Source organism: Anabrus simplex, chromosome 1 (assembly GCF_040414725.1).
Source record: "Anabrus simplex isolate iqAnaSimp1 chromosome 1, ASM4041472v1, whole genome shotgun sequence".
In the NCBI taxonomy this organism is placed as follows: Eukaryota; Metazoa; Arthropoda; class Insecta; order Orthoptera; family Tettigoniidae; genus Anabrus; species Anabrus simplex.
Window position 1 is genome coordinate 1,118,198,468 of NC_090265.1, and position 26,316 is coordinate 1,118,224,783.

The 26,316-nt window shown below is 40.7% G+C and overlaps 1 protein-coding gene across 2 annotated transcripts in view; it reads left to right on the forward strand.

Annotated features, from left to right (window-relative positions):
* The window catches only part of Obsc (Obscurin), a 980,481-nt gene that overhangs the window by 140,048 nt on the left and 814,117 nt on the right, over positions 1-26,316 (forward strand). For both annotated transcript variants that reach the window (XM_068225413.1, XM_068225414.1), the window contains exon 3: positions 3,700-3,833. In XM_068225413.1, the coding sequence (XP_068081514.1) occupies positions 3,700-3,833 (134 nt within the window). The remainder of the gene's footprint in view (positions 1-3,699; positions 3,834-26,316) is intronic.

The following is a 26,316-nucleotide window of genomic DNA, read 5'->3' on the forward strand; positions in this document are numbered from 1 at the left end:
CATTGTCATGTTCACGTTTTAGATAGAACTAATATTTCCGGAGATATTTGAACCTTTCTCAAAAATGTAATGATCGTAAATTTGTTGTTATTCCTAGCACGGTTAAATGCATGAGACACAAAAGATAGGAAATTATAGTTTGCACAACTTTTATTATGTACAGTCACTAAGAAAATGAGCTTATTGTATTGTGTAAGTTGCTGTACAGTTTTTCGATGTACAGTAACAGATGGTAACGGAGAATTTCAACGTCTCCTGTTTTGTCTCCTTAATATTTCTGCATTCTGTATACCAATCAAATAATGCCTAGTGCGCACATCGACTATCCCTGACCTTAAATACAGAGTTTCAAGAAATTCTGTATAGTAGTTTCCTCGCAATGTCGTGACAAACAAACGAACAGAAAGACAAAAAATGAACTAAACCTATTGTCAAATTTTGTATACTTAATCTGGGATAAGAATTATATGAAGTAGAAATTTGAGTGTAAAAGCAAAATTACAACTTCATTTACCGTAAATACACTGACTGACATAGCAAATGCAACACCAAGAAGGAGTGGTCAGACCTTTATGCCAATTGCAGGGTAGACTGACGTCACTGAGGTATGCTCATGATGTGAAATGCGCCGCTGTGCTGCGCACGTAGCGAACGATAAATGGGACACGGCGTTGGCGAATGGCCCACTTCGTACCGTGATTTCTCAGCCGATAGTCATTGTAGAACGTGTTGTCGTGTGCCACAGGACACGTGTATAGCTAAGAATGTCAGGCCGCCGTCAACGGAGGCATTTCCAGCAGACAGACGACTTTACGAGGGGTATGGTGATCGGGCTGAGAAGGGCAGGTTGGTCGCTTCGTCAAATCGCAGCTGATACCCATAGGGATGTGTCCACGGTGCAGCGCCTGTGGCGAAGATGTTTGGCGCAGGGACATGTGGCACGTGCGAGGGGTCCAGGCGCAGCCCGAGTGACGTCAGCACGCGAGGATCGGCGCATCCGCCGCCAAGCGGTGGCAGCCCCGCACGCCACGTCAACCGCCATTCTTCAGCATGTGCAAGACACCCTGGCTGTTCCAATATCGACCAGAACAATTTCCCGTCGATTGGTTGAAGGAGGCCTGCAGTCCTGGCGTCCGCTCAGAACACTACCATTGACTCCACAGCATAGACGTGCACGCCTGGCATGGTGCCGGGCTAGAGTGACTTGGATGAGGGAATGGCGGAACGTCGTGTTCTCCGATGAGTCACGCTTCTGTTCTGTCAGTGATAGTCACCGCAGACGAGTGTGGCGTCGGCGTGGAGAAAGGTCAAATCCGGCAGTAACTGTGGAGCGCCCTACCGCTAGACAACGCGGCATCATGGTTTGGGGCGCTATTGCGTATGATTCCACGTCACCTCTAGTGCGTATTCAAGGCACGTTAAATGCCCACCGCTACGTGAGCATGTGCTGCGGCCGGTGGCACTCCCGTACCTTCAGGGGCTGCCCAATGCTCTGTTTCAGCAGGATAATGCCCGCCCACACACTGCTCGCATCTCTCAACAGGCTCTACGAGGTGTACAGATGCTTCCGTGGCCAGCGTACTCTCCGGATCTCTCACCAATCGAACACGTGTGAGATCTCATTGGACGCCGTTTGCAAACTCTGCCCCAGCCTCGTACGGACGACCAACTGTGGCAAATGGTTGACAGAGAATGGAGAACCATCCCTCAGGACACCATCCGCACTCTTATTGACCCTGTACCTCGACGTGTTTCTGCGTGCATCGCCGCTCGCGGTGGTCCTACATCCTACTGAGTCGATGCCGTGCGCATTGTGTAACCTGCATATCGGTTTGAAATAAACATCAATTATTCGTCCGTGCCGTCTCTGTTTTTTCCCCAAATTTCATCCCTTTCGAACCACTCCTTCTTGGTGTTGCAATTGCTCTGTCAGTCAGTGTATATTTCTTATTAATATTAACAGTCCGGTCCTGTATTAAACTTGGACGTCCAGAGATTTTAAAAATACGTGAAATCTCTCTAGTTGTTTTATAAGAGGTCTTTGAATCCGAAATGTAAGCTTTTCCTTCGTGCTTGAACTATGTTATTCTCAGACAGAAAATGAAAATATTTGAAAAAAAAATGGAAACGAAAATAGTCGATGAGGTTAGTAAACTTGAAGTCACCGAGCTCGATAGCTGCAGTCGCTAAAGTGCGGCCAGTGCCCAGTATTCGGGAGATAGTGGGTTCAAACCCCACTGTCGGCAGTCCTGAAGATGGTTTTCCGTCATTTCCTATTTTCATACCAGGCAAATGTTAGAACTGTACCTCAATTAAGGCCACGGCCGATTCCTTTCCACTCCTTGCACTTTCCTATCCCATTGTCGCCATAAGACCTATCTGTGTCGGTGCTACGTTAAGCCAATTGTAAAAATAAGTTGAAGTTGAGGAGCTATATTTTATTTGATCACGTTTTTACCTATTCTTACAGGTCATTGATCAGGTAAAAAAGCGTTTCTAATTATTGTTCATCAGTGAGGTGGAATTGTTATTGAATAGCTGAATTAAACGACTAGAATTTCATAATTACAGCATGATGTTGTGATAATCATTTATATAACAACCAGTCGTCTATCATCACATTCTCTTTACGTAGTGAAAACATGAAGCTGAGTGAGAAATGTATTTATAGCATTAACTATTCTTTACGAATAAAGTTGTCAATATATTCAGTCCTCTTTTTCAAATGACTAAAGCCATTATGATACGTTGTGAGATGGAGGCTGTGAGGAATATTTAGTATAGGTCTTCAAAATATTTTCTTACAATATGAAACACGTGGACAGTGCATGCCTCTAATATGTCGTCATTTCATACCAAGAATAAGCAAGCTTCATGTTAACAAGAGTTTTCCTGCTCTTGTTCATACTTCTCCACTGTGCTCTGGTAAACTTTTTAAAGAAATATGTCCACCTCCGTAGTGTAACGGTTAAGCCTATTAGCTGCCGTCCTCGGAGTCCCGGCTTCGATTCCCTGTGCTGTCAGAAATGTAAGATTTGCAGGAGGGCTGGTGTTTGGTTAAGAAAGGTACATGCAGCTCACAACAATGTGCTTAACGTCGCACCGACACAGATAGGTCTTGCGGCGAGGATGGGAGAGGAAATGGCTAGAAGTGGGGAAAGAAGCTTTAAAGAAGCTTTAATTAAGGTACAGCCCCAGCATTTACCTGGTATGAAAAATGGAAACCACGGAACAGCGCAGCCACTTGCAGCTCGCTTCCACCGAGGGTGTGCCTGAAAAGAGCTGCACCAACTTGAGACGAGGACAGTTCAGCTTCTTGGCTGAGTGGTCAGCTTCTGTTCCGAGGGTTCCAGGTTGGATCTGAGATGGCTAATTCCCTTGCCTCATGGACTGAGTATGTGTGCTCTCATCAGCATCCCTGCAACTAATACAACACCCCACCACAATTTCACGCAGTTTCCTATATACGACAGACTCCATCCACCCACACTCGCCGGAGGATCTAACTTTCAAGGGCTGCACCAGGCTAACAATAACCATACGAAATTGTGTTAATATTCAAGAAGTTTCCATTCAGGGGCTAAAATTAGGTGATTTTTTTAACCTTACATTTTACTTATTGTATTAGCTCTCATTTTTATGTTACAGAGAGATGTTCCTAATTATTTTGGTTAAGTTGAGTTTTCTCTCTTCTTTCAGCGTTCAGTGAAGAGCTGGGCGCCTTTTTGGAGCACCGCACGGTGGTGACGTCGCACGAGAGTTACGAAGAGTTTCATGCTTCCAGTAAGTTCGAACATGTTGGCAATGGCGGAGATGGCGTCGAAATACACGAGGTGAGTAAACTATTTGTCTTCGCATTATCGAATAATCTCCTTGTTTTCGAAGTGTCAATAAAAGATACTCATCATCTTACAGGAGAATTGGTATAAAATCTTCCAAATCACTGCGTGAATGGAACTTTGTTTCTGAATACCCTATGTATTGTTTATTAATCTTGCTGTAGAACAGTAAAACATGTGATTTTGTTACGATGATTTCAGAACCTAGGTAAAAGGTAAAGAAACAGGGTTTTGCGCGAGCCATAAAATATATCCAAACGTTCATTCTTTTCTTTCTAGACCAGGTAAATGTACAATATTGTTCCTTAAAGTTGCATATCGATGATATGGGTAGTAAAGATATGTCAAAATTTTCTCTGAAAATACTGAACATTGTTAAAATAATTTTTCATCTAAGAGAATGCGTCAACTACAGGAACGTTTACAATAGTATTGCAGTTACAGTATGACGAATATTGTTGTTCTTTAGATCCTGTTATTTAGCGACTCTGAGATGTACGATGAACATTGCTTAAACGAGCGAGTTGACCGTGCGGTTTGGGTCACGTAGCTGTGGGCTTGCATTCGCGAGAAGGTGTGTTCGAATCCCACCGTCAACAGCCCTGAAAATTGTTTTCCGTGGTTTCTCATTTCCACACCAGCAAAATGGCGGGGCTGTACCTTAATTAAGGCCACGGATGCTACCATCCTTGTCCTATCACATGTCCATCATTGTGTCGCCGAAAATCTTCGATGTGTTATTGCGACGTTAAAACACTAGCAGAAAATAGAAACAGGATAGAAAGAGAATACATTTTATTAATCCTTGGAGAATAAGGCTTCCTGGGCTTGACTAAGAGAATAAGGGCTATGAGAGGTTGCTGATTACAGTATATATATCAGCGGTTTTGAACCTCTTCAGTACCGGGCGAGTTGGCCGTGCGCGTAGAGGCGCGCGGCTGTGAGCTTGCATCCGGGAGATAGTTTTTTCGTACCCCACTATCGGCAGCCCTGAAAATGGTTTTCCGTGGTTTCCCATTTTCACACCAGGCAAATGCTGGGGCTGTACCTTAATTAAGGCCATGGCCGCTTCCTTCCAACTCCTAAGCCTTTCCTATCCCATCGTCTCCATAAGACCTATCTGTGTCGGTGCGACGTAAAGCCCCTAGCAAAAAAAAAAAAAACCCTCTTCAGTCATTAGCTACATTTACCTTCAATAAAATGCAAGCTTACCTGTTTGCATGTTATCGTAATTATAGGCACGGAATCTAGAGGTTTAGGTGGAATCCTAATCACAGGGATGTTACAGTTCATTTCAATAATGGTATATATACTGATTGGGATTCAAACTACGGCCACCTAGGTTTGACATAAGTGACAATGCCATTAGACTTTAGTCCTCCTCCCTTTCTTAAATCCCTAACCTTAAATGATATTCCTGATTACTCTTTCGTACGCTTATTGTAAGTGTACCATGGATTTGTTGTTGTTTCATGCAAGGGCTTGGTATATCGTAATCAAAGGTCCGTCTCTGTATAAGGAACACTCACCGATTTGAACTCTCCGAATTTGAAGGAAAAAAACCGAGCCTAAACTTGATGCTGCCGTACATATTTGGTGTTGATATCAGGCAATACAAATGAAGTGTTTTGATTTTAACAATCGACTGCCATTGTTCACACCCACTATCAAATGCTGCTAGTGATAAGCTGGCAGTTTAGCTGGCAGAGTTAGAACAAAACTAGTAGCAGGGAATCGAAGCTTTGTTCATACAATACAATACAATACATTTAGCCGCGCTGAATGGCTCAGACGGTTGAAGCGCTGGCCTTCTGACCCTTACTTGGCAGGTTCGATCCTGGTTCAGCCTGTGGTTTCTGAAGGTGCTCAAATTCGTCACATTCGTGTCGGAATCGAACCCAGGACCCTTTAGTCCAAAGATTAGGATGCTAACCAGTTAGCCACGATACTGGAATGTTATCAGGACAGTATATACTCTCCTTCTGTTGTTCAGTTTTCCAGGCAGAACTCTGGGCTATAAAATCTGCTTTACAATGGTGTAAAAACAACAACAACAACAAAAAGCAAAGGCACGCATGTCTGTTTTGAGTTCGAGGAGAGACAGGGGCAACTGGAAATTTGAAAGCAGATCTACTAGCAAAAGAAGCTGCGAAATTACGATGGAACTTTCATATCCAATATCTTAAAGAAAGATTAAAGAACACACAGTGTATCATGTAACATCTTTTGGACCGCAACCTCGAATGGATCCATTACGAGAGATACATTCTTTCCAGAGATCCAACATCGGCTTCAGTGTGAAGTGCTAGTGCGGAACTTTTCTTCTTTTTGCTATTTTTGCTTTACGTCGCACCGACACAGATAGGTCTTGTGGCAACGATGGGACGGGAAAAGCCTATGGATGGGAAGGAAGCGTCCGTGGCCTTCAATAAGGTACAGCCCCAGCATTTGCCTGGTGTGAAAATGGGAAACCACGGAAAACCATCTTCAGGGCTGCCGACAGTGGTATTCGAACCCACTATCTCCCGGATGCGAGCTCACAGCTGCACGCTCCTAACCGCACGGCCAACTCGCCCGGTACGGAACTTCGTGCTAACTCGATTTTTATCTGTCCATGGTAAAATCAAGTCATACTTCGAGTGATTGAAGACGTTTCAGACATCACATCATCTGCTTTTTCATTATCCTGTGTTTCTAAGAGCAGGATAGACTCTAGACTGCCAGCTGAAGTAGTGTAACAATGGATTTGTGCAACTCCTCTACCATGTGTTATATGCAGTTTCTAGCATTCATTCAAGCTGTCGTGAAAGAAATCGGAAGAAGACATTGGGGTAAACGAAAAGCTGGGTAAGTCGTGGAAGCATACCATAGAAATTGTGCAGAATGGTTCGAGATGTTCAGAGAGGAATGATCGAAGAACGGGGAGAAGTCTTTGATCCATTACCCTACTCGATACAGAGTCTGATTACTGGTTCTCCAGCAGCAGAATAACTTGTACCTGTTACGTCGTCATTCCGGAAACTGGATCTTCAAATAGCACCGTCAAAGGTTCTATTGTCCGGCTCCATGGCTAAATGGTTAGCGTGCTGGCCTTTGGCCACAGGGGTCCCGGGTTCGATTCCCGGCAGGGTCGGGAATTTTAACCTTAATTGGTTAATTTCCCTGGCACGGGGGCTGGGTGTATGTGTCGTCTTCATCATCATTTCATCCTCATCACGACGCGCAGGTCACCTACGGGTGTCAAATCAAAAGACCTGCATCTGGCGAGCCGAACTTGTCCTCGGACACTCCCGGCACTAAAAGCCATACGCCATTTCATTTCAAAGGTTCTATTGTTACAGGGGAAACTAAAGAAACAATGCCTGAGACACAATGATTTGTGAAAGGCAAGGCGAGAAGTGAGATAATTTGTCGTTGTTTTCCTGAGCCAGTGCACGACCGGTCCTCCATAACATCCAGACACACTAGTCGTGGTCCGAATGTCTACTTAGCACCACCATGCCTCACCAGTTTCCATGTTGTCACAGCCATATACAAGAATGAGACTTCAGTGGAAGCTACATTTCACTCTAGCCTATGGCAATAGACATAATGCAAAAATGCTGTATCCATGAAGAAATAAACTCAGGTGAAAACAGGATGGTAACAACTGATAATCCAAGAGCAATGCCCGAGAGCTGCAGTCGCTTAAGTGCGGCCAGTATCCAGCATTCGGGAGACAGTAGGTTCGAACCCCACTGTCGGCTGCCCTGAAGATGGTTTTCCGTGGTTTCCCATTTTCACACCAGGCAAATGCTGGGGCTGTACCTTAATTAAGGCCACGGCCGCTTCCTACCCACTCCTAGCCGTTTCCTGGCCTATCTTCGCCATAAGACCTATCTGTGTCGGTGCGATGTAAAGCAAAAAAAAAAAAGAAGCAATGCCGCAATGGAAGATCATCGGAGCAAGATCAAGGCGTAAATAAAAATAAGAGATGGGTGAGTAGTGGAAGCGGATGAGAGAAAAGATGTAGACTGGTCCAGGATATTCAGAGAGGAATGATCGAAGTACATGTAGAAGTTGAAGTCGTTGATTCAATGCGTCGCGGATTCGGATAACGGGTGCAGTCCAGCAGCAGCAGCACCTATGTCATACAAAACAAAATGCTTGAAGAGGATAGGTTCAGTTGTGTCAGAGACGAAGTCTATGGCAGGTACATATACAACGAAATGTCAAGAGAACATGCGCTATTCGTTCAAGAATTCACACCTGTAAAATCAGAGTTCGGAATCTCGTGGAGGAGTTCGTTCTGAAGATCAAAACTGTTTTCTCCACTCTGAAACGTTGGCCCACATTACATTCACGCTGTCAACTTAGATTGTCTTCTACTAATTTTCGAACAGTAAGTACGTAAAAACATGCGTCCGACTTTCAGTATGTAACAGCAGTCCTGGTGAATTATCAGAAGTTAATGACTGGTGCGCAATAAAGACGACGTTCACTATCCAGCTGACAATGATGTAGTGCGGGTTGGCAGCGCTCCCAAACGGCTTGTTACATCACGTTGATTGGTCAATGTGTTTGCTGTTCTTGGCTCCCGTATTAGCGCCGTTTTTAGGCACCCATTTAGAAACATTCTGTGAAGCACACATATTTTAGGAGGTATTTTTGGCAGTGAAAGAAGTAGGAAGGAACTGATGCCAAACTATTGGTGTAACTTAATGTCTGGGCCAACGAATTGCCAAATTCCTGAAGGCTGTAAACATTCATTATGAGAAGAGTCTGACCTGTTTAATATTTTCAAACTCAAACCACTTGGAGCGCCACCTGATGTCTTCATGAAAGTTATCTCTATATCCCCCGGCCAATGTACCTCAGAGACCGGACTTTGGCTTCGAAACCGCATTTGCTGGCATAGAGATCTATGGTAGGCATGGGTCTTTACATCAAGGCTCATAATGCAAATGTTGCCGTATCTTAAACTACAATATCCGTAAATAAATAAATAAATAAATAAATAAATAAATAAATAAATAAATAAATAAATAAATATTGAGTAAATAAATAAAAGAAATAACGTTAACTTGCCTTGTTACACGAAACTGCAATATATAATAGGTAAAATTCATTGAATTATTTTGTGTGTGGAAATGTGTCACTGTTTTTTACGGCAAGATGGCCGGGTAATTCTCTGCCGTAGCTTCGTTCTCATCAAGCTGAGCAACGCCATACAAATATATTTTGGTAGAGCTGTAATGAAACCCGGCTCGTTCTCGTTAGTATTACTTGGGTTTCTGTGGTCAGAACTCCATGTGATAGTGTGTGTGAAGTTTATTTGATTGCATTTAATTTGAATTTTATTGATGATTGATTTAATGAATAAATTAATAAATGAATGAAGAAAGATAACATCAATGAGAACATTGTTTCCCCACACAAGAACAGCTGTGGATCTATGGTCGAAACTCGTAAGCACTTGAATATACGATCTTGAGAAGGTATAATTATTAAACTATCAGTAGCCGAAATTGAAAGCTAACCCGTTATATCAAATTTGTAAGTTGCTGTCGGTTAAATAATTTATAATAGCGTTTTTTGCTCTTTTCTCTTAAGGGGAGACCCTACTGAGTTTTTAAGCCAAAATTGTCCGAAAACAGACATTCAGGTTTTTACCCTACAAGTTACCTATTCCTTGGGGCACATGGCAATATAGTTTTTTCGTGTTCGGCCATTTTTAAATGTCCTGTTGAGGTATTTAAATGACGCAAGCACATCCTTTCGAAGTCCACGCCCACTACCTTGATGAATACCTTCGGGATTTCAATTTATTTCATATTTCCCGCCTATTCCTGGAGTACTGGCCTGTGCTGCTATCTGTAGACATATTCTATAGTTATATGTACAAAGAAACATTAGAAAAATCAAATTAAAATCTTTTTCACGTGCAAATTTTATTCATTAATGCTGTGCTGACTTTCATGTTTATAATAAACTGAAGACTAATTACTGTTGATATTTCGGATCTTATTAGTTTAAAATATTGTTTATTTATCAATGAGTACGGTATTGGTTGTCTTGGAACTCTAATAGGAAGCATGTCACGATGTTTATATGCAGTCGTGTGTTGGTGTGTTTGTTCATGGAAGAAATCACATAATATTTCCTTGTTATATACTTGTTTATGTTTTTTATTTTCTCTGCTTCAATCTGTATTTGATTATGTTTTGTTTTCAGTATGTACGAGACATACTTCTATGTATGTGTTTCAAAATTCTACTTTTATGTACTCACTCACCGGCCAAAGAGCTACATGTTTAGCTGGTGGCCCGCCTGCCCCTTACCGGGCAGGAATGAAATAACTATTTGAATAAAGAATAAAGTGTGTTTGTTCAGCTCGTGGTGCTTCTATAAGAAAGTGATAGCTAAGGGCGAAACACCACAGAGTCATGACAAAATGCATGTTAAGTTGACCCCCAAGTTGGTGGAAAAACTAATGCCCTTGTATTTGAGACTGGCAAATGATGAACTCTTGAAAAATTGTGCAAGGGGCAAGACTCAGAACCTAAAGGAGAGCTTACACTCTATAATTTGGTAAAAGTGGCCTAAGGAAACCTTTGTTTCCAAATTCAGAGTTGATATAGAATTTGTGAATGTTGTAGGGGAATTCAACATGTGTGCACTTGCCTGCAATAAACTCAAGATGACAAAGGAAGGAAGAGAACTGTGTGACACTTCATACAGGCTATGTGTAGAGCATGACAGAACAAGGAAGAGGAAAATTGCCACCAAGGATAAAGCGGAGAGACCGGGCGAGTTGGCCGTGCGGTTAGGAGCGCGCAGTTGTGAGCTCGCATCCGGGAGATAGTTTTTTCGAACCCCACTGTCGGCAGCCCTGAAAATGGTTTTCCGTGGTTTCCCATTTCCACACCAGTCAAATGCTGTGGCTGTACCTTAAATAAGGCCACGGCCGCTTCCTTCCCATTCCTAGGCCTTTCCTGTCCCATCATCGCCATAAGAGCTATCTGTGTCGGTGCGACGTAAAGCAACTAGCAAAAACAAGAAAGTGGAGAGAAAATCTGCAAGAAATAGAGTAGAATGCTAAGAACTATTTCTGAGGAGAGGAAAAAGGCCAAGGAAAGAGAAATGCATGGTGCTGGGAAGTTTTGATGCAGCTACTGTAACCTAAACTAATATTTTTTTACAAAATTAGCTTTTTCTCAAAACTTTACTTTTCAGTATTCAAATTGCTCTAAGTGCAACAGTTTTTACCTGATTGTACTTAAACTTGGCATGCATATATTTCCATGTGAGATGCATAAAAGTTGGTATCCATTTTAAGAAATACTGATAACTCACAGAGAGATCAAAATTTGAGAATTTCTAAGAAAAATGCAAACAGGCGAAAGAAAATACTTTAATAACATCACTAATGTGATTTTTCAAATAATAATACCAATAAGTATTCAGATACTCCTAAGAACTCTCACAAAAATGTTTCAAATGACAAACTCAAAAAATGGCATGCAAGGGATGTTTTAATATTATACAAACTATTTCTCTAAAATGTGCTATAAATCAGAAACTATTGTACCAAACTGTTCCAGATTTTACAGTAATTTTCATTTTGGCATAAATGAACTCACAAAATTTGGTGAATATCGGATAACAATTGCAAGACTTAGGAAACTCAGTAGACCCCGCCCCCCCTCTCTTAAAGGCAAGAAGGCACTGAATGCGCAACGGGAGCTGCTGGTTTAAATGCAACGGTATGTCCGTAAACGAGGCGTGTATTTAATAGCCTGTGAGGTTTTGGTGTCTACATCCATACCTTTAGATCGTCCCAGTTTTATGTCTATATGCCCTTCCTGTCGTCGACCCTATATGGAGGGAGGTATTCACAATTGCATTTTTATATGGTAGTTGGTAGTGTGGTGTGTAGTATGTGGAAGAAGAGAAGTGTATTAAGACAAACACCCAGTCCCCGAGCCAGAGGAATTAACCATACGCAGCTAAAACCCGACTTTGCCGGGAATCGAACCTCAGGTCCTCTGAACCGATCCCCAGTAAGTAGTGGCAGCTTGTGAAGTATGGTAATGGGTTTTCATATTTTTAATTAAAGAAATTTACAATACTAATATAACATTTCTTCCATGGACATTAACTCGTTCAAAAATAAAATCAGACCATGAGGATAAAATAAACACTCATCTAAACCAAAATGTGTGGAATTCGGTGGTGTTGATGATTGTTTGCAGCGAAAATAGTGCTGTAGCTTCAATACTCTACAAAACGGTTTATGTTTATAAGATCGGTCCTGAGAAATGTTCAGAAGCGGAAGCGGCCTTCCTCGTCAAACCTGGTCTACTCTTTAACGGGTACTATCGGGACATGGTTCCTACGCAGGTTTCCACTGCAAATGAAAAAGAATTTCTACACCTAACTGCGATTGTGGTGCCTCTAAGCAGACCATCTCGCATATTATCGCCGAGTGTTCAAAAAGAAAGTACAGTGGCGACATCAGTGATTTTGCTCATGCGTTTCTAGAGACAGTTAGTTAGCCTACATTAACAACCTGGACATAAAGATATAGTTTGCTTTCCAAAATCATGTACGTATGTAGTGTATCTGTAAATCCATTAATTAATTAATTAATAATAAAATAAATAAATCCCAATATAAGATTTGAAAATTAATTTCCTGTAGAACACTAGCACTGTTTCCCGCCATTGTAAAACATATTGCAACTGTTACAAACATATTCGCGAGAACATCGGTTTTCATGAGTAAACAGAAATCTGCATAATAGGAGTGCAATGTCGTAACTACCAGTGAGAAAAATTTCCTTACAAATCCGTCGCCCAATCCTCCACCCACCCCCAGTTAACAAAACAGAGACGAACCTTGCTTTTATTCAGAAGGTTCCAGGCAGGTTTAGAGGAAGGAAGGCAGTATGAGAGCGAGAAAGAAGAATACTGTGAGAGACAAAGAAGGAGAGTCTTGTGTCAGAGGAAATATGTGAGCCATAACTTTCTGTGGCGATTTAAGCGTTATTTTAAACACATCCTTTTACCTCTTAGCACTTGTTTTGTACCCCGTCTAGGGCTGTTTTAGAAGCTTTTGTTGACTCACGCGGCAGAGAAGGCTAGAACTCTCCTATGCCATAAGCCAAGAAAGAAGAATAAAAAGCAGTAGCCTTCCATATTTTACCCTTAGAAAAATAATAATCAGGATAGTAATTGGCGTAGTGGAAGGGGTTCGGTGAACCATTGAACCTAATGAGAAGACGCACCTGGGTTAGGACTATAGATGACCATGAACTCGTATTTGTAATGTTATTCATTTTATGTTCTATGAACTACTTTTAAGAGGACAGTCTGGAGACAAAATCTATAGTTTGGTCATTTTGGCGAAAACATGTTTCTTTCTTCCTTTCTTCTTTCTTAATCTGTTTACACTCCAGGGTCGATTTTTCTCGCGGACTCAGCGAGTGATCCCACCTCTACCACCTGAAGGGCAGTGTCCCGGAGCGCGAGACGTTTGAGTCGGGGGATACAACTGGGGAGAATGACCAGTACCACGCCCAGGCGGCCTCACCTGCAATGCTGAACAGGGGCCTTGTCGGGGGATGGGATGATTGGAAGGGACAGGCAAGGAAGAGGGAAAGCATTTGCCTGGAGGAGAAGAGCCGGGAATCGAACCCGGGCCTCCGGGGGTGGCAACTAATCACACTAACCATTACACCACACTAATTAATCTAATGTCTTAATATTTCAATTATAGACACTGAGCACCATAATTCTACAAATGAGATGTTTTTATCTTATTCAATTTGTTTACTAATTTATTGTCTTATTGTAATGTACTGATGATGACCCAAAATGGTTGAAACATGTCTAAAATGTTGATGTAACTTGTATCACTCTCATAGATTGAATTATATAGTATTGAATACGTGGATAAACCAAACTTTTTCTAAACTGTGAAGGTTTTTCTCAATTGCTTCCAAATGTTGTCAGTTCTAACGCCAGGAAATATTTTATGAGCGACTTAACACCTCCAGGATTCTTTATAGGCTTTGAGTATTTCCGTCAGCCGGCTGAATGGTTCAGACATTAGAATGATAGCTTTCTGAGCCTATGTTGGTGGGTTCAATCCCAGCTCAGTTCAATTATGTTTGAAGGTGCTCAAATATGTCTGCTTCGTGTTAGTAGATTTACCGGCACTTGAAATCATACGTACTTAATCTGTTTACCCTCCAGGTTTGTCTTTTCCATCGGACTCAGCGAGGGATCCCACCTCTACCGCCTCAAGGGCAGTGTCCTGGAGCGTGAGACTTTGGGTCGGGGATACAACTGGGTAGAATGACCAGTACCACGCCCAGGCGGCCTCACCTGCAATGCTGAAACAGGGGCCTTGTCGGGGGATGGGACGATGGGAAGGGATAGAGAAGGAAGAGGGAAGGAGGCGGCCGTGGCCTTAAGTTAGGTACCATCCCAGCATTTTCCTGGAGGAGAAGTGGAAAACCACGGAAAACCACTTCGAGGATGGCTGAGGAGGGAATCGAACCCCCCTATACTCAGTTGACCTCCCGAGGCTGAGTGGACCCCGTTCCAGCCATTGTACCACTTTTCAAATTTCGTGCAGAGCCAGGAATCGAACCCGGGCCTCCGGGGGTGGCAGCTAATCACACTAACAACTACACCACAGAGGCGGACACTTAAAATCACGCGGGATAAATGTCCGGCATTTTGGCGTCTCCGAAAACTGTAAATAGTTATAGCAAAAACAAAGTGACATGATCTTCGTACAGGCTATAAAGGCTCTTGGATTGTTAGAAGGTAAAGGCTTCCACCATCCATAACCTCAGCACTATGTGGGGTCGAGTGGTGGTTAGCTCTACGCCTGGACGCCTTTGGCCTAAGAAATTAACCTGGTAATCGCTGCCTCTGTGGATCAGTGGTAGAGTATCGGCCTCCGGATCCCAAGATAGTGGGTTGAAACCCGGCAGAGGTAGTCGGATTTTTTAAGGACAGAAACAAGTCCATTCGACACTCCATGTCGTTCGATGTCTGGTGATACATTTGGTGTTTACACGACAAAATTCATTAAATCTCAGCCATAGACGCCCAAGAGAGTTTCGGTTTAATCGGTCTGTCATCTAGTGGGCCTAGAGTAAAACAGAACGTCAAAATTGACGAGCAGACAGCCAGATGGCGTCATATTGAAATGTCTCCACACGGTAGCTGAGCCCATACGATTATTATTATTATTATTATTATTATTATTATTATTATTATTATTATTATTATTATTACCTGGTACTCATTTTTTGTGAAAGCTGAATGAACCTTAGGGCCATGCACACCTCTAGAAGTGGAAATCTCACTTTTTAAATTGTTCGCAGGATCGAACCCACGTCTTTCCGGTTGAAAAGTAGGTACTAGAATTTAAACATTTATTTTATTATTATTATTTCAGTTGACTTTGTTCCTTGTTTGTCTTTGGGACTTGGTGGCTGAGTAACTGAGACATACAAGAGGGATTTCTGGAAATGCAATTCGCATTCCACGTAACTTAGAAGCTTTTGTCTGGTTTCTCTCTCTCGTATTAGAATTCAATCCAGTGGAATCAAAGGATGTATTGATATAAATTTTGCTATCATCGTAGCGGAAACTACTGTACTTATTTCACGTTGTAAACTGACGGCACCAATATAACGAATATCAGCTATTCTTCTTACGCAGTTCAGTCCTACGCAAGCAGCTCTCGGAACGACGTTCGACGCCACGCGTCTGGAGCTAGTGCAGAGCCATCTGCTGGCGAGCAACAGGAGCTAGTTGAATAACTTGGATATACATAGTAGTTCTGAAGATTCACGATAGAGGTGTTGGAGTACATGCATCGAGCGATTTAGCTACACATTGCGCTTCGTGTATGTGTAACCTTGCATTCGACAAATAGTGGGTTCGAACACCTTCTAGTGGTGCCCTATAGATGTTTACCTTTTCATTTCTTTACATCAGACATACGCCTGGGTTCTACCTGAAACAAAATCATGGTCATTAACTTCCTAATTCCACATTTTCCCATCGCTGCATCGCGATAAACCTGTATGAGTTAGTGCGGCGTTAATTTTTGGCAAGCAGAAATGTTACATATGATACTTTTGTTAATTTCAGCGACATTGTGTTTGCAATTTTCAAGTGTTTTTCTTTTAAAAATTGGAAATAGAACATCAGAAAAAAGAAAGCAAGCAAGTAAACAAACAAACAAACAAACAAACAAGAAAAGAACCAAACATGGCTGTGGTTTTATATCAATGTCATTTTCGTGATCATAGCCATGGAACTCTCAAATGTATATGGAATCCAATCGTGGGGACAAAACCTTAAAACCCGGTAGCAGTAGTTCATTCGGAACTCCATTTCATACGATGTCAGCAAGTATAAGATATCGTGTGACTTAATTGGTGTTCACCCGGGCAAATTAATAACGGAGTTCCGATTTCTGCCATTTGGCAGAGTGAGACGGTACGTTGAAATTGACATGCGGGCAGCCTAAAGGGCATTAAGTCAAAAGCGACTCGCCTAGAATACCAGAACATGACACTATTAGTGACGACAAGAAAAGGAACGTTTTAAAATCATTATCTCTTCGTTATTTGCTGGGTTTACGTTGAAAGATCATCCATTTATTTTAAAGATTTATTAAACCCTAGTGAAGCTTGATAGACCGAATAATAATATAAATATCTCTTCCTTTATTTTCTCTAAGAACGACGCACGCATTGATCCTTCATTCAATTATTACATCTTAAGGGCAAGGGGAGAACGAGTATCTTATTCATTCAGAAAATTATTAATTCAATGTTATTGCACCTGTACAAGCTTACCATCCATCACTCAATCAGAAATGTAGAAAATTAAGATTTAACTGCTTACGCTCGTAAATAGAGAAGACTGAGTTGTGAGAGTACATGTGGTTTATACTGTAATACATTGCATTAACTGCTGCGTGATCTAAGTAGAACGTGGAACTTTATTAAACTTGAAAGGGATTAAAACAGGAAGATTTTCAAGATCGGGTTTGTATAAAACATACAGGAGGAATTGCTCGTTGAAGCATTGAGAAGGAAATCATGCTGTTTGGTAAATATTTGTATAATACACTACCATTCTTATTTATCGATTTCACTATGGAAATCTTCTTCGGAATTAAATTGTACTACTACTACTACTACTACTACTACTACTACTACTACTACTACAAAGTCGAATAATACATTTTTAAAATTTACAATTTGCTTTATGTCGCACGGACACAGATAGTTCTTATGACGTCGATGGAATAGGAAAGGGCTCTGAATGAGAAGAAAGTAACTTTGGCCTTACTTAAGGTACAGCCCCGGCATTTGCCTGGCGTGAAAACGGGAAACCACGGAAAACCATCTTGAGGGCTGCCGACAATGGGGTTCGAACCCAGTATCTCCCGAATGGAAACTGATAGCTACGTGACGCAAACCACACAGCCACTTGCTCGATGATGATGATGATTATTATTATTATTATTATTATTATTATTATTATTATTATTATTATTATTATTATTATTATTATTATGATCGTCCGATCTCAACTACCGGGTAGCAGACCTTCGGGAGTGGTGCCATTTGGGTGACCTGCCTACGAATGTCGACGTTCCAATATTGTACTGGTGTCTAGGCAGCAGTTTCCTATAAGCCTATCTCTTCGTCTGACCAAATTACGTCAAATAGTTCTGCTGTCACCAACTCGATTCATTACCACTTCCGTTGCGATCCTATCCAACCATCTCACCTTCAGCATTGTCCTGCATCACCATATTTGAAAAGCTTATATTATCTCTATTTCTGCGCTACTCATGGTCCATGTTCCATTTCCATACAATGTTGTTCCCACACACGCGTATTTATGTATGAACTGAAAAAATGTCTTTTCTTAAGGGAGGCCTTCCTTGCTTGCGCTAATCTGTATCGAAATGGATAAGAGTTAAATTACTGCAGCACTTGGAAACTGTACTTGCGTAGTGATTTCTTCACAAATAGCAGAGGAAATAGCCCTTATAGCCTGACCGGATATAGATCCAGGATGTAATCTTCTTAAAGTCACAATTCGAAGGGTAACCTGCCTGATAGAGACGAAGGTCATGAATTCCTCGATCTCCAGCGTGCTCTGCCAGGCATTCGCACAATCAGAATATTATTTTACACACCGCCTGAGAACAAGGGATGGCACCTTGAAGGGATGGGTTCCGAACAGAGTCGCAAATAATCTGGTAGAGACTTCTGTCCCCGGAACCGATACACTCGACTCTAGTGTCGACTCCGTTGATGCACTAACACCATCTACCAACTGTTTCGAAACTGTTTGGATTTATTGTTTCACGTCCCTCCCTGATAACATGTGCTGCGATGAATACGAGGCACCATTAGCCCGCAAATATTAAATCTTATTCCGTATTATCACCGTTGTTAATGTAGCATTTTGGCGATGATGATGATGGTAATAATAATCTGACAACATACTTTTAAGTAATCGTCAATATGAACAATGGCAGAAGGCAGAAAAACTGGCGATTACTTAGAATAGGCCTATGATTTTACAAATTTATTTGACCAATTATTGTGCATTATAACAGTCGGCCCCGCGTTCTACGGATAGCATGCCTGCCTCTATCCCGGAGGCCCCGGATCCAATTCCAGTCAGGTCAGGATTTTTACCTGGATATGAGGGCTGGATCGAGGTCCACTCAGCATACATTATGATCATGATGATGATGATGATGATGATGATAATAATAAGAAGAATAATGTTATTGGCTTTACGTCCCACTATCTTTTTACGGTTCTAGGAGACGCCGAAGTGCCGGAATTTAGTCCCGCAGGAGTTCTTATACGTGCCATTACATCTACCAACACGAGGATGACGTATTTGAGCACCTTCAAATACCACCGGACTGAGCCAGGATCGAACCTGCCAAGCTGGGGTCAGAAGGCGAGTGCCTCAACCGTCTGAACCACCCAGCCCGGCATAGGCCTTCATGATTACAATTGAGGAGCTATCTGACGGTGAGATAGCGGCCCCAGTCTAGAAAGCCAGGAATAACGGTGGAGAGGATTCGTCGTGCTGAACATGTGTCACCTCGTAATTACGCAGGTCTTCGGGTGGAGCAGTGCTCGCTTGGCACGGTAGAACCGTCAGGTCTCTCGCGCCAAGGGTTTTTCGAGAATAATAATAATAATAATAATAATAATAATAATAATAATCATAATCATAATAATAATAACAACAACACCAAGTAGTTCGATCCTGGCTCAGTCCGGTGGTATTTGAAGGTGCTCAAATACGCCAGCCTCGTGTCAGTAGATTCACTGGCACGTAAAAGAACTCCTGTGGGACAAAATTCCGGCACTTTGGCGTCTCCGAAAACCGTAAAAGGAGTTAGTGGGACGTAAAGCAAATAGCATTCTTATTATTATTATTAGTAATAATAATAATAATAATAATAATAATAATAATAATGTCCGCCTCTGCGGTGTAGTGGCTAGTGTGATTAGCTTTCACCCGTGGAGGCTCGAGTTCGATTCCCACTTCAGCCATCCACGAAGTGGTTTTCCGTGGTTTCCCACTTCTCCTCCAGGCAAATGCCGTGATGGTAGGTACCTAACTTAAGGCCACGGCCGCTTCCCTCCCTCTTCTTTCCCATCTTCCCATCCCCCCACAAGGTCCCCTGTTCAGCATAGAAGGCGAGGCCGCCTGGGCGAGGTACTGGTCCTCCTTCCCAGTTTAATCCCCCCGACCCAAAGTCTCACGCTCCAGTACACTGCCCTTGAGCCAGTAGAGGTGGATCCCTCGCTGAGTCCGAGGGGGAAACAAACCCTGGGTGGTAAACGGATTAAAAAAAGAAAGATAATAATAATAATAATAATAATAATAATAATAATAATGCCGGGCTGAGTGGCTCAGACGGTTAAGGCGCTGGCCTTCTAACCCCAACTTGGCAGGTTCGATCCTGGCTCAGTCCGGTGGTATGTGAAGGTGCTCAAATACGACAGCCCCGTGTCGGTAGATTTACTGGCACGTAAAAGAACTCCTGCGGGACTAAATTCTGGCACCTCGGCGTCTCCGAAGACCTTAAAAATAGTTAGTGGGACGTAAAACAAATAACATTAATAATAATAATAATAATAATAATAATGTATTCTTACATAATAATCTTATTTAATCGCCAGTGTGAGTTTGAACGACACTAAACAGAAAACCGATTAGTGCATAGAGCATAACAGTACGACGAATTTTGACCTATTCTTGTTCATGATATTAATAGTGTAACATTATGTGACAGACTATTAATTAATTGGCAATATGAACTTCGGTTACAAAAAAATGGTGTGTACACAAAGTATAATATTAAAACAATTTTTACCAGTTATTGTTAATAATAATAATAACAATAATAATAATAATAATGATAATAATAATAATCTATACAAATAAAATCGTAACGACCGTGTGTCGGTACATTAACTATTTTGGCGAAATTTACGTACAGTTATCCGTTTCAGGTGTAATAATTACCATCTGCATAATTTTCAGCTTTGGTTTCTGTTTGTCGGTTTGTCTGTTTGTCTGTTTGTCTTTTTGTCTGTCCTTCTATAACTTGAAAACTACTGAGTATATTCCACAAAACTTCATATTTAGAATCCACCTGTCCTTGGGTAGGTTTTAGGGCAAATAGTCTCTAAATCCCTGAACTTATTGGGGGTTTATACGAAACCGAAACTGTGATTTTGCACTACCTCAAAATATACACAACCAAACTTAATGGAAATCTACCTGCCTTAATGGAATCTATAGAAATCAAATCGTAACGACCGAGTGTCTGTGCATTGACTATTTTGGCGAATTTTTCGTACAGCTTTCCGTTTAAGGGGTAATAATGACCATCGGCATATTTTTTAGCTATAGTTTCCTGAAAGACCTAAATTTTAACCCCCCCCCCCCTCGCCCAAAATCAACATTGCCTCACACTCTGACACACGAGCTGGAAAACTGAAATTACGCAAAATTAAGCGTTTTAGCCAGTAACCTACGGAAAACTTCCAAGATATTAAAATTTTTCACTTTTTATGCCGAAGAATATCGAAATGTGGAGGCAGTTTAATGACGGTGCAGACCTTCGTTTCGAGGTATTTCGCGGCTAAACGGTAAGTTCTATCACAAAACGGATGGCACAACCTCCGTTCAATTTGAAGTGATCTACAACTTTGGTCCTGTGACATTTTGTCATCTTTCTCTCCCTTATAGGGTAGATTTGGCTGTATATTTCGATTGTTCGTAAATTTGACGCTTTTTACACATGTGTTACTTAGTTTAACACACTTATAGGAAAGACAGAGTAATATAATTTGGCAAGCACATTGACACGACCAATGGCTATATGCGAACCAAATTTCATGATTCTAACTTCCAGATAAGTTTGTGAAAAATAATGTAAAATGTTAAAAATGTGCCCAAATTTCACCCCATTCAAATACCGTAACTCAATCGAACCCATAAATATGGGAGATACGAGAAAATATTTTAAGACCAAACATGTAGAGCGATAAAAGGGACGTCTGAGGATGCAAACCGTTTGTTGGTATGATCTACCGTTTAGGAGCAGTGAATCCCGAAATGAAGGTTTGCAATTACAAACGTACCCATGCTTATCTGCCATCTATATAAATATAATCCTAACGACCGTGTGTATGTACATTGACTATTTTGGCGGAATTTCCGTGCAGTTATCCGTTTCAGGTGTAATAATGACCAACTGCATATTTCTTAGCTTTGGTGTCTGTCTGTCTGTCTGTCTGTCTGTCTGTCTGTCTGTCTGTCTGTCTGTATGAGTTCTTATAAATCAAAAACTACTGAATGTATTTCTACCAAACTTGATAGTTAGAATCCACCAGTCCTTGAGTAGGTTTTAGGGCCAATATTATTTCTGAATACCTAAATTTACTGGGCGTTTACCTTAAACCGAAACCATGATTCTGCACTCCCTCAAAATATGCACATCCGCAATTAATGGAAATCTACAATCCTTAATGGAAATCCATTCCTAAAACGCTTTTTCTCGTGCGCTTTTTTCGACAGGAGGGTTAATAAGTGAGATATAATGAACGGTCGGGTTTGCAGGCGAAGTCCAGCGGACATAGCCCAAGAGGTGTTGTACGTGGAGCAGATTACTTATATATCTATATACATAAATTCGTAACGACTGTGTGTGCCTGTATATTGACTATTTTAGTGAAATTTTCGTACAGCTACCCGTTTGAGGGGTAATAATGACCATCTGCATATTTTTTGTGTAGTTTCCTGAAAATCCTAATTTTTACCCCCCCCCCTCATCCAAAATCAGATTGCGGCTTAATCTGTCAGACGAGCAAGAAAATTGAAATTTGGCAAACGTTTTAGCTTGTAACGGACGGAAAACTTCCAAGATCTTTAAATTTTTCACTTTTTATCCCCGAAGAATATCGAAATATGGGGGCAATTTTAATGATGGTGCAGATCTTTGTTTCGAGGTATTTCGTGGGATAAACGGGAATTCCTATCACATAACGGATGGCACAATCTCCGTTCAATTTGGAGTGATGTTTAACCTTGGTCTTATGACTTTTTGTCGTTTTTGTACCCCTTATACGTTAGATTCGTCTCTAATTCTCGATTTTATGTAAATTTGGACTTTTTACATGCATAATTCACACATTCAATCACTTACAGGAAAGATAGAATCATCAAACTCTACACGAACATTGGCCCACCCAGTACCCATATGTGAGCCAAATGCTATGTCACATAATTATCCGAAAAGTGATTCAATGTCAGCTAATCTTACACAAGTTTCACACTATTCAACGTTTCTAACTCAATCTGACCCATGCACAGATGAGAAGCGAGAAAATATCATAGGACCAGCCATTTAGGCCGCTAAATACTGAGTTTTATGGTATAATACTTTGTCGATATGACGTACCGTTTATCAGCAGTTAATCTGTAAATGAAGGTCTGCAGTGTTGTAAACATGCATATACTTTCGTATGTCGATCTATATATATATATATATTAATTTACGTCGATTTGTAGCGATGAGAAAGGGTGTGTCTGCTATTGTAATTAGTACTCCCCACACTGACTTTGACTGGCAGTAGGAATGGGGTCCTTTTCCAATTCCTGTGTAAGTGGCATTAGTGAGGAGGGCCTACCATTGTAATGAATAATTCACTTCTCGATTTGACTTGCAGAAGGCAAGGGAGCATGCAGTTTTGTTCAAAACTGCCCTACCCGATTGTGTTTGGCTGTACGTAAGGGTGTCCTCCATTATAAACAAATGTACCCATCTAAAATGTGACTAGCATTAGGCATAGTGGCCTGCTATTTAATGGAAATTCACCAATTCTGTGTGACTGGCATTGAGTTGGCTGGCAGAAGGAGAAAGGGCCTGTCATTATAATAACTGCACAACTCAATTTTGACTGGTAGTAGGGAAGTTGCCTGCCATTATAATAAAAACTCCTCAATTTATAATATGTCTGGAAGTAGGAAAGGGGGCTGCCATTGTAACGGAAACTTCCCAAATCGATTGTGACCGCGCAGTAGGCAATGGGGCCTGCAATTATAATGTAAACTTCCCAACTCGATTGTGAATGGCAGTAGGCAAATGAGCCTGCCGTTATCATCACAACTTCGCAACCCATACTTTACATTGGAAACAGCGTATGGGGACCTCCCCATGCTATTTCTCGGATAACGCTAAGAGACATGCAATTTTAAAACAATCTTATTTACTGCACGTACAGTATTTACTTCGGTATCCGTATACAATGTAGAATACCGTAGCGAAGCACGGGTACATTTGCTAATAATAATAATAATAATAATAATAATAATAATAATAATAATAATAATAATAATAATAATGAGAAGACGCAGCTCATTCGCGTAACTTCATTTATGGGACGAAGTTCATGGTGTTCATTGTCGCGATTTAATTTATTGCATACTGTACAGTTACTAACGCGGCATGGAGTAAACAGTGGTGGGTTTAGTAAAGGCTTCATTCACTGCCTTTATTTTAAATGGTTTTATCTCTACTAGAATTTTTTTTTCATTGCTTTACCCAAGTTCTGTTTTCATCTCGCGTAGTTTTAGCTATGTTAAATTCATAATTATTTACATCGATATCTGTTTACCATTTTCCTGATCTCGATAAATATAGACGTAGAATTAAATGCCCATGGTCTATTATGCCGACACTTTCTAACTTGTATTTGAGAATTACGCTCTCCGCCTTCGTTAACGATGATTAATTCTACAGCACTATTAAAATCCAACAGGTAAAATGATCATAAACATGCATCGTATTATTTATGTTATGTTTCCGCCCTTCGTCTCATTGCGGCTCCGCAGTATGGGTCAGATTAGCTACAAGTCTCGAGGCTTCATACCGGTGTTCGGAGACAGTGGAGACGATACTCTGGATTCCTGCCGGGCCGAGTGGCTCAGACGGTTGAGGCGTTGGCCTTCTGACTTCAACTTGGCAAGTTCAATCCTGGCTCAGTCTGGTGGTATTTGAAAATGCTGAAATATGTCAGCGTTGTGTCGGTAGCTTTACTGGCACGTAAAAGAACTCCTGCGGGACAAAATTCCGGCACCTCGACGTCTCCGAAAACCGTCAAAAGTAGTTAATAGGACGTTAAAACAATAACATTATTATTTACTCTGGATTCCAGGTTGCAGACGCGCATATCCGTACTGAGAACTGCAAGAAGTAAAACATGCTTGTAGTGCGGGTTGCATATCATGTGAATAGTGCTGTTTGGTTACCTGGTATAGGGGAATCGGGTAATATGGAATAGTCGGGCAATAAGGAATACCACAATATCTTGCCTGTAAGGTATTGCTCTCACGTGGAAACTCGTCGAATTACGGCAAATGTTCTCATGATGCTTTGTATTCAGTTTCGACATGGTCGTGAGTGAGGTTAGTGCGTGGAGCAAGAATATTTGTTTTTCATATTTGAAAAGCTTTTAAAGCTTGTATTAATTACCAACACTGAGTTTAGTCCTGGGAAATCCAATGTTACATATTGTACAAGAGTTGCTTATATTGCTACACCAGTGTAACTTCCTTGTTGTGCAAAGTTTAGGGCATGACGAATCCTTTAATTCAAACATGGTGTGTCGGGATATATGGAATACTGTTTTAGTTTCAAAGTAAAATGACGTTTAAAATTAATTAAAATTAATTGCATTAATCCTGGTATATTATAACATTTAATTACCTATAGATTTCAGTTTCTTCATCTGTGACTTTTGTTACTGAATGAACAAGTGACTGTAAAAAGAACACTCTGAATAATTAGTGTATACGGATTATCATTTAAGTTAATTACCAATTTTATTCTTTCGATTTTTAAAATTTCTGTACGTCCACCTGTAAGAACGTTCCTTAAATATAACTGAATTAATTTATTGAAGTTGTATTTTAATTTACATATTATTTACCCTACTATTCCATATTAGCCGACTGTTCCGTATTACCCACCAAGTGCAACTTTTTGAAAGAAATAATTTTGACGTGAAGACATTAACAAATTACAATTTAAAAATATAGAGAATCTTGGCTAATTATTTGAATTTTCAAACCATATTTATTTATATTTCATAACTGATTTCGGTAAGAAGTTATACTGCCAAAAGTAAGTGGTATTCCATATTATACGACTTTCCTGTACTTGTAGGCTATAAAATAGTTATAGTTTGATCGTGAACTCGCGAGTTAGACTTCTTACTCTAACATTACAACACACTGCAAGTGTTATGGGATTTTTTTAAGCTATATGAATTGTTATAATAAACGTAATTATAATTTATATTTATTGCGTGAAGTGTTATACTGTAGTTTATTGGAGTGTGGGAATGAACTGATCATAAATTGATTGTATGCAATAATATGTACAAGTAAACGTCAGAAAACCGTTACATTTGATGCATAATAATATTTATACCCTTATTTGCGTACAATACTGATGACACATTAATTTTTTCTCACCGAAGTTCCTTCTAAACGAACAGGAAGTATAATCTTTTATTTAAAAAAATACGTATTTGTGAAATCTCGAAATAGTTACGAACAAATTGTTGCTTACAACATCATGGCAAAAGGCAACATTTGGTACTTACGAAACAGGAAATAACTTGTCCTCATTTACACATTATTTGAAAAGTTAATTTATGACATACTACAACTTATTAAATCTATTTCATAACTAAAAACTGATTGTAGGTAATAATATATAAAAGTAAACGTTTTTATTTGCTGATGGTGATGATGATTGCTTTAAGAGTAAATTCAACTATGCAACGTCCGCGTTCGTAGCGCAACTGTTACGGTATTAGTTGCCGTCATCGGAG